This window comes from Poecilia latipinna, unplaced genomic scaffold (genome assembly GCF_001443285.1).
Source record: "Poecilia latipinna isolate Pla-1442-1.1 unplaced genomic scaffold, P_latipinna-1.0 Scaffold1654, whole genome shotgun sequence".
Taxonomy (NCBI): Eukaryota; Metazoa; Chordata; class Actinopteri; order Cyprinodontiformes; family Poeciliidae; genus Poecilia; species Poecilia latipinna.
The window spans coordinates 40,379-49,640 of NW_015114270.1; the positions used below are offsets into that span (position 1 = coordinate 40,379).

General features: G+C 43.9%; 1 protein-coding gene across 1 annotated transcript in view; it reads left to right on the top strand.

The window, feature by feature from the left end:
* Positions 1-9,262, top strand: part of atp8b1 (ATPase phospholipid transporting 8B1) — a 33,209-nt gene that overhangs the window by 18,384 nt on the left and 5,563 nt on the right. The window contains exons 5-27 of the mRNA XM_015059724.1: positions 430-528; positions 646-707; positions 783-855; positions 1,072-1,142; positions 1,552-1,634; positions 2,473-2,631; positions 2,738-2,826; positions 3,181-3,371; positions 3,448-3,532; positions 3,604-3,727; positions 3,947-3,990; positions 4,246-4,402; positions 4,484-4,675; positions 5,437-5,549; positions 5,617-5,781; positions 5,856-5,967; positions 6,060-6,135; positions 6,430-6,562; positions 6,790-6,912; positions 7,009-7,165; positions 7,231-7,454; positions 7,637-7,720; positions 8,679-8,924. Coding sequence (XP_014915210.1) covers positions 430-528; positions 646-707; positions 783-855; positions 1,072-1,142; positions 1,552-1,634; positions 2,473-2,631; positions 2,738-2,826; positions 3,181-3,371; positions 3,448-3,532; positions 3,604-3,727; positions 3,947-3,990; positions 4,246-4,402; positions 4,484-4,675; positions 5,437-5,549; positions 5,617-5,781; positions 5,856-5,967; positions 6,060-6,135; positions 6,430-6,562; positions 6,790-6,912; positions 7,009-7,165; positions 7,231-7,454; positions 7,637-7,720; positions 8,679-8,924 — 2,862 coding nt within the window. The remainder of the gene's footprint in view (positions 1-429; positions 529-645; positions 708-782; positions 856-1,071; positions 1,143-1,551; positions 1,635-2,472; positions 2,632-2,737; positions 2,827-3,180; positions 3,372-3,447; positions 3,533-3,603; positions 3,728-3,946; positions 3,991-4,245; positions 4,403-4,483; positions 4,676-5,436; positions 5,550-5,616; positions 5,782-5,855; positions 5,968-6,059; positions 6,136-6,429; positions 6,563-6,789; positions 6,913-7,008; positions 7,166-7,230; positions 7,455-7,636; positions 7,721-8,678; positions 8,925-9,262) is intronic.

The following is a 9,262-nucleotide window of genomic DNA, read 5'->3' on the forward strand; positions in this document are numbered from 1 at the left end:
TTAGTTTCTCTGGTTTGGTTTCTCTGGTTTGGTTTCTCTGGTTTGGTTTGTTCACTGGTTTGGTTTCTCTGGTTTGGTTTCTCTGGTTTGGTTTGTTCTCTGGTTTGGTTTCTCTGGTTTGGTTTCACTGGTTTGGTTTCTCTGGTTTGGTTTCTCTGGTTTGGTTTTTCTGGTTTGGTTTGTTCACTGGTTTGGTTTCTCTGGTTTGGTTTCTCTGGTTTGGTTTCTCTGGTTTGGTTTGTTCACTGGTTTGGTTTCTCTGGTTTAGTTTCTCTGGTTTAGTTTCTCTGGTTTGGTTTCTCTGGTTTGGTTTGTTCACTGGTTTGGTTTCTCTGGTTTGGTTTCTCTGGTTTGGTTTCTCTGGTTTGGTTTCTCTGGTTCAGTTTGTTCTGTAGGACTGAAGTAGTAACTGGTTCTTCTCCGTCTCAGATCATCCCGGACATCTCCACGCTCCCCTGGTACACCACTCTGTTTCCTCTGGTCATCGTTTTGGGAATCACTGCGATCAAAGACCTGGTTGACGACCTGGTGAGGCGGCCATGTTGGATCCGCAGACTTTAGCTGCTTTCTGACGCGTTTAAAACGGATAAATGAAGGAAAATGCTGGTTGGACTGTGCTGGACTTCAGTCTCTGTTGTCCTTCAGGCGCGTCACAGGATGGACAAGGAAGTCAACAACAGGAAGTGTGAAGTTTTGCTGGATGGACGGTCAGATCAGGTTTCAGTTCATGATTATTTTGTTCTTTATTGCATGAAAAGCTGAATATTGTGTTTTTCCTTCAGGTTTAAGGAATCGAAGTGGATGGACGTCCAGGTTGGAGACGTCGTCCGCATGAAGAAAAACGACTTTATTCCCGTATGTTTGGTTTTATTTGCTCTTTTAAAAATTATTCTTCAAATTCATCATTTTGTCCCTTAAATTTGAGCTACAACATGTTAATGTTTTGTTTGTGTTACTGGCATATAACACACAACGGGACATTTAAGATGAAGATGGTTTATGTATTTCATTGAGCAGATCCTCTGTGGGCTGATGTTTGTTCTCCTCCTGCATGTTTCCTGTTTCCTTCAGGCCGACATCCTGCTGCTGTCCAGCTCCGAGCCCAACAGCTTGTGTTACGTAGAAACCGCCGAGCTGGACGGGTAAGAGCTTCTAAAACAAAACCATTTTTAATATTACAGGATTTATTCTAGAAATTCAAACCAGTATTTTCCCAGCAGGATCATCTGATTGGTGCCGTTTTATTTGTTCCTGATTGCTGAGTCGACTCATGACTCAGCAGTAAAGTGTAAATCTAACAGCTGGAGTTTCTTCATGTTTATCTTAACATTACAAGCTGAGTTTAAACAAAGTTTCTAACAGGAAATTCATCCGTGACATCGAACCAAAACAAACTTCTGATCAGAAACTTTTAACATTTTACTGTCAACATGCTGAGAAGTTTTACTTTCTGCTTTTTTAAAGTCTGTAACTTTGGATGCAGCTCTGGTTCAGTCAGCTCTGATTTCTCAGGAAATGTTAGAAATAATTCAGATATTAATCATTTTGCAGAGAAACCAACCTGAAGTTTAAGATGGGGCTCCGAGTGATGGACCAGAGGCTGCAGGAGGAGCGACATCTGGCCCAGTTCAACGGTAAACTGGTCTCTGGACCCTCATGGTCCAGAGACCATGAGGGTTTATCTAACCAACAATGTTTTACAGTGTAAACAGACGTTCTGCAGCTCTGCATCAAAATGAACCTGAGTTTTATGTATAAATGGTTCATGTGGGTGAAAAAATCATCTGGAAAAAGTTTTGGATTATTAAGAGGATAAAATGTATGGAGATAAATTGGGGCCACAGTTTTAGTTTTTTTGTTTAAATGTAGCTTTCAGTGTGACGGTGTCAAATAATTTAGATTTTCATGGAGCTAAATTTGGGCCATAAAGTTTGTCTGAGTTCTTTTAAAACTAAAAACTATTTTTACATTTTGAAAATACAAAATAAAAAATTCCGTTTTTTTCCTTATATTTTTCAAATTTCTGTCAGATTTTTTTTGTGTCATTGACACATTTTTATCCGTTTCAAAATTATTTCTGTTCAGTTTGAAATATTTCAGTGAAATATATACTTCTTTTGTTTGTTGTTGCTTATTAGTTTTAATTGGCTACTTAAATTTAAACTTGGATTATGTGACATCATCAACTGTTAATGATAAAAACTGAAATTTTAATTTTTATTGTTTTTACACATTTTTTTCAGTTTTTCTAACTTTTTGTTTCATCTGCCAATCAGGGCTGAGTTTCCTGATTCTCTGAATTATTAAACTGATCATTTTAATGTAGTGAAACTTTTAGGGTACAAAAGTCAAAGAAATAAATGGGAATAAATAAACGCAGCATTAATTATTTTGCACTAGCCCCTTAACTGTCTAAATGAAATGTTAACGGTATTTTAGTCACTTGTTTAGTTCCCTATCATCTGATTGCAGCTCTGATCGAATGTGAGGAACCAAACAACCGGCTGGACAAGTTTACGGGGACGATGCTGTGGGACGGCGAGCGTTACCCTCTGGAGCTGGACAACATGCTGCTGCGAGGATGCAAAATCCGAAACACCGACTTCTGCCACGGCCTGGTCATCTTCGCAGGTCTCTGCTGTTTTAATGGTTTTCCTTTCTTTGAAATTTAGCCTAAAATGAATAGGCATTAACTCATGAGGTGGTTTAGATGATTGGTGCCTGGACTCTGTTGTAGGAGCCGATACCAAGATCATGAGGAACGGCGGCAAAACGAGGTTCAAGAGGACCAAGATAGACGAGCTGATGAACTACATGGTTTACACGGTGAGACGGACGTCAGCTTTAATTAAACTAGGGTTTCTGTTACATTTTATATTTCAGTATAAAAAGTGAGTTATTTACTTCTGACATTTTCTTTTCTCAGAGTTCTGACTTTATTTCTCAAAACTTTGAATTTTATTTTTTAATTTGAACATAAGAATATTTGGTTATTTATTTGATGTGACTCGATGCAGAATTAAGTTTCTTAGGGAAAACAGTAAATTTATTTTTATTGTTGGCCCTGATGTTGTTCCGTATTTGACACCCAGTCAGTGTGATGCAGCAGGAACAGGGCTGCTTGCTGTGGCGCCCCCTGTGGGCAGCAGCTGCTGAAGGCGTTGTGTTTCCTCTGTGCAGATCTTCGCTCTGCTCATCCTGGTGTCGGCCGGACTCGCCATCGGTCACTCCTTCTGGTACCAGGACATCGGAACCAGCTCCTGGTACCTGAACGACGGCAAAGACCAAACCGTCGCCTACAGAGGCTTCCTCAGCTTCTGGGGCTACATCATCGTCCTCAACACCATGGTGCCCATTTCCCTCTACGTCAGGTCAGGATCGGCTGCAGAGACATTAAATTAGCATCAGTTTGTCTGTTGGTTAAAGTAACACCGTTATGTTTTACAGTGTGGAGGTGATTCGTCTGGGCCAGAGTAAATTCATCAACTGGGACCTGCAGATGTATTATTCAGAGAAAGACACACCAGCTAAGGTACCAAACGACCGATGGTCAAACTTTCTGAGACTCAGAACTTTTTCCATCTCGGCTCCTTCCTGTTTCAGGCCCGAACGACGACCCTGAACGAGCAGCTGGGGCAGATCCAGTACATCTTCTCCGACAAAACGGGAACTTTGACGCAGAACATCATGCAGTTCAAGAAGTGCACCATCGCCGGGCGGAGTTACGGTGAATATGAGCCGCTTCAGAAACCCTGAACGAATCAGAGCTGGAGATGAAATGAAAATACCTTTAATATTCTCAGTTTATGGCTAAAGTTGAGGCTAACGCTGTGACAGTACATATTGGTAAACCTGAAACTAAGAGACATTTTTATTTCTGACATATTTACTTGAAGTAGAAAGGAAACGATGAGAACTAAAATGTGTTTTTGTCTTTTCCTGTCAGGAGGCCCAACCACGTCTGAAGGAGCATCTCTGGACAAAATAAAGGTACGAGTCGATTCGATAAACCATCAGAGAAGGTTCATCTGATCCAAACACATTTAATGATAAACTATCTGACTTTTACCAGGTTTGAAATGTAAATTATAGATTTATACCAATAAATCAAACCACGTCTGGATGAAACGTGCAGATTCCACCATATTATGATGAAAACCTCAGATAAAATGTTTAATGTCTTTTGTTTTGACTATAATTTATGATAATATACCAAAACGCCTCCTTGTCTGTCCTGCCTGCCAGCCGGTGGACTGGACCTGGAACCGCCACGCTGACAGGAAGTTCCAGTTTGTTGACCACTTCCTGGTCGCCAACATCAAATCCAAGAAGGACAAAGATGCTCTGGAGTTTTTCAAGCTTCTGTCGCTGTGCCACACGGTCATGGTGGAGAGCAACGAGGGTAAATGAATGACTTGGAGAGAGGAGACACCTGAAGGTTTAGAGCAGAAACTCCAGCTGATCTCATTCCTCCTGTTCCAAGGAGGCGAGTTGGTGTATCAGGCTGCGTCTCCTGATGAGGGCGCTCTCGTGACGGCAGCCAGGAACTTCGGCTTCGTGTTTCTGTCGCGCACCCAGGACACCATCACCATCTCTGAGATGGGCCAGGAGGCGACCTACGAGATGCTGGCCCTGCTCGACTTCAACTCTGACCGCAAGCGCATGTCGATCATCCGTAAGGCCGAACGCCAGCTAACGTTAGCATAGCAGCCCAGAATAAATGACGTTAGCATAGCAGCCCAGAATAAATGACGTTAGCATAGCAGCCCAGAATAAATTACGTTAGCATAGCAGCCCAGAATAAATTACGTCGGCGTAGCAGCCAGCTGACGTTAGCGTAGCAGCCCAGGATAAATGACGTCGGCGTAGCAGCCCAGGATAAATGGCGTAGCAGCCAGCTAACGTTACCATAGCAGCCCAGAATAAATAATGTTGGCGCCGCTGCCGCCAGCTAACGTTGGCGTAGCGGCCCAGGATAAATGGCGTAGCAGCCAGCTAACGTTGGCATAGCGGCCCAGAATAAATGACGTTAGCATAGCAGCCCAGAATAAATAAAGTTAGCATAGCAGCCCAGGATAAATGGCGTAGCGGCCAGCTAACGTTGGCATAGCGGCCCAGAATAAACCCTGCTGATCAGACTCGGCACCGTGTCACATGAAGATCGGATCCTGCAGCATGTCTGCTCCTCTTCCAACCCATCAGTAGATGAAGGCTGTCTGGTCCGTTTGCATGCAGAGTCCGGTTCTGTTGAGGTCACATCAGTCTTGGTTCAGCTGAAGTGAAAAGCAGGAAGTGGACTGCAGAGCAGTGCATTCTGGGTAGAGACACCAAAACAAAGGGAGAGTTAACCAAACACTGTTTCATGTTGGATGCTAACATTACGTTTCTCGTTCATTAGAAGCAGAAGTGTTTGAATTTAACTCGTCTCGTTTCCAGTGAAGTTTCCTGACGGACGGATCCGTCTGTACTGCAAAGGCGCCGATACGGTCATCTATGAGCGGCTGTCCCCAAACACCCGACACAAGGAATCCACCCAGACCGCGTTGGACGTGAGTCTCTGCTCCTCTTCAGAGACATGAACAGGACAGGAAGGACAGGATGCGTTTTGTCTTGCAGATCTTTGCCAATGAGACGTTGAGGACGCTCTGCCTGTGTTACAAGGACATCAGCGCCAGCGAGTTTGAGGCTTGGTCCCGCAGACACAAAGAGGCCCAGCTGAACATGGTGGACAGGGAAGCCGCCCTGGACAGAGTCTATGAGGACATCGAGAAGAACCTGATGGTTGGTGGGAAACACAAACTAGCATCAGCTTCTGTAATCCAGCTCTGCTGATTGGTGGCGTTTGCTTCCTGCAGCTGATTGGAGCAACAGCCATTGAGGATAAACTTCAGGATGACGTTCCAGAGACCATCGCCAACCTGGCCAAGGCTGGCATCAAAATCTGGGTCCTGACCGGCGATAAGAAAGGTGCCTTCCCCTTCAGACTGTAGAGCAGGCAGGAAATGATCCGACGTCCCTGTAGAGACGGAACCGAGTCTGAAAGTTTGTCTTTCCTTCAGAAACGGCAGAAAACATCGGATACTCATGTCAGCTGCTGACGGACAAGATGCAGATCCACTATGGAGAGGATGTCAAGTGAGTCTGATCAGGTTCTGCCAATCAGAATCTGAGATGCTCAGTGCTGCCACCAGCAGAGGGCGCTGCTAGCTAAACGGCTAGTTAGCCCTAAATAATCATAAACATTAGTTCTGCTAACGCACTATACCAATATAGTGATTAGCAGAAGTGTGTTGGTTAGCACCATGCTAATACAGGCAGATAAATGCTAACAAATGATCCAAGGCCTGAGAGCAAATCTAAGATTCACCAGGATACATCTGCAATATTCAACTTTAATCTGAGATTTTTATATTTTTAAAACATTTGCAGTGGGAAGCTGCTGGCCCGTCAAGCTGCCAGGAGAAATGAAGCTCCATCACATCGACTTGGCAAAAAGAAACCGGATGAGCCTTTCTTCCCTGGAACCATCAACAACGCTCTGATCATCACTGGAGGATGGCTGGTTAGACTCTCTCTCTCACAGCAGCCTTGGAAAATGACCAAAGCTCTGCTGGCAGTTGTTAAGACGATCTTTCTGTTGGAGAAGTTAAAGTTTCCTTTCTGTTTTGGGAGAGTCAAAGTTTTAAAATCGATACAGTCGTTCAAATATCCTGCAGGTTCTGGAAGGAACCTTTACCTCCTGGTCAGTGCTGTCGGTTTCATGACTGATTAGGATGTTTGTCTTCGTAGAACGAGATTCTTTATGAGAAGAAGAAGAAACGCCGCCGGCTGCGTCTTCGCCGCTTGGGAAGGAGACAAACTCCGAGCAACCCTCAGGACCCGATGGACGACCAGGAGAAGGAAATGAGACAAGTGAGAGCAGCATGCACAGCCACTAGAGGGAGCTGCTGCACCGCAGCCTGAGCGGCGGCCATCTTGGAACAACGTGTCGAACTTTTTGTCCCGCAGGTCGACTTCGTGAACATGGCCTGTGAGTGCGAGGCGGTGATCTGCTGCCGCGTCACGCCCAAGCAGAAGGCCAACGTTGTGAGTCTGGTGAAGAAGTACAAGAAGGCCGTGACGCTGTCCATCGGAGACGGAGCGAACGACGTCAACATGATCAAAAGTAAGGAAGCAGATGACCTCTGACCTTTAAACCCCGACCTGACCCATGGTCCTCTGTCCCTCCAGCCGCCGACATCGGAGTGGGCATCAGCGGTCAGGAGGGGATGCAGGCCGTCATGTCCAGCGACTACGCCTTCGCCCAGTTCTCCTACCTGCAGCGCCTCCTGCTGGTGCACGGCCGCTGGTCCTACATCAGGATGTGCAAGTTCCTCCGTTTCTTCTTCTTCAAGAACTTCGCCTTCACTCTGGTCCATTTCTGGTACTCCTTTTTCAACGGATACTCCTCTCAGGTCAGCAGCGCTGCACGGTCCGATACGCTCCGACAGTGACCTTTGACCTCTAAGGCTGCATTCACAGCAGCCCTGTTTAGTTCACTTTAATCAAACTGTAGTTTGTCTAGAACGTCTGGTTCATTTGGGGAGGTGGGGATGAAAATCTAATGAGGATGACTGAACCTGTGTTGTCTCTGCAGACGGCCTATGAGGACTGGTTCATCACGCTCTACAACCTGGCCTACAGCAGCCTGCCGGTCCTGCTGGTCGGACTCCTGGACCAGGTACAAACTGGTTCCTCTGGATGTCTGAGGTTTTATTTCACTCGTTTCCACTCGAGCTGCCCTGCAGGTTCCTGAGGGGAAACATGTCAGCTGATTAGAAATGTTGTTCATTTGAAATGGTTTTATTTTGTGAATCAGAAACTTTAAAATTTGGAGAAACTGCTGAGTTTTTTGGTTTTTCATGACGGTTTAGTTTCATTTTGTTGTGACTTTTTGTTTGTATATTTCAGTTAATTTTAAAGTGGGTTTGCTAGTTTTATTTATTAGTTAAATGTTTTTTATTCGTGTTGGTAGTAGCTTTTTAGTTTCATACTTCAGTTAATTTTTAGGTGCAGAACTCAAAGTATTGTTATACATGAATTGGGTAATTCTCATCAAAAGACGCCATTTTGAATTATTGTTGAACAACAAACTGATTCTGGTGTTTGACAACTTTTTCTGTCACCATTTTCTGGACTAGCGTAGCATAGCATAGCGTAACGTAGCATAGCATAATGTAGCGTAACATGGCCAACAGGAGGATTATGGAGCAACATAATTTGCAAACTGCTTTTATGGGGAAAATTAATTTTCTATCAGTTTGAAAACAAAATCTAAACTAATACTAAACAATATTTAACTAATAAAAACAGCAACAGACTCTAGAAACTAAATAAAATGAACAAAATCACAATGAAATAAAATTAAACTACAATGAAAAACCCAAAACTATTAAAATGAACAGGCATGCCTCCTACTGTCCACCAGGTGGAGCTGCTGCACTCTCTTCTCTTTTAATTTTCTTTCCAATGAACAGAATTAAAAGCTAAAACCTTTGAAAGTCTCAGTAAATATCAGTATAAATCAGTTTAACTAATTTACTTTGTGTCTTATATCAGAATCAGGTGTTTTGTCTAGAAGTTGACCTTATTTAGGGACCAACTCAGTGAAATGTGTTTCCTGATGTTTGTTCCTGCAGGACGTGAACGACGAGCTCAGCCTGAAGGTCCCGACGCTGTATCTGCCCGGCCAGCAGGGGTCGCTGTTCAACTACAAGAACTTCTTCATCAGCTTGTTCCACGGCATCTTCGTGTCGCTCATCATCTTCTTCATCCCGTACGGAGCGTTCCTGCAGACCATGGGGCAGGACGGCGAGGCGCCCTCCGACTACCAGTCCTTCGCCGTGGTTACGGCCTCGTCGCTCGTCTTCATCGTCAACCTGCAGGTCAGAACAGGAAAGTAACGAGTCGCCTGACTGAGGATGAAGTCGTACAGCAACAGGCTGAGTAGCTGAGAAGTCATGATAATATCTGAACAAAATCATTAAAAACAGAATAAAGTCGTAATATTAGAACTCCTGCACTGAAAATAATAAAAGCTTTCAGTTTATTTCAGAGTGAAACATGGACTGATTTATTCTGGTCATGTTAGATCTGGATTCATTATTAGAGCTTTTTCTCATTAAAACCACTTTTATTTCTTATAATTTATGATCTTCTTCTGGAAATATTTATTTTCTGCTGATGTGATTTTATTCTCCTAATATCAACCAAAAGAGCCAAA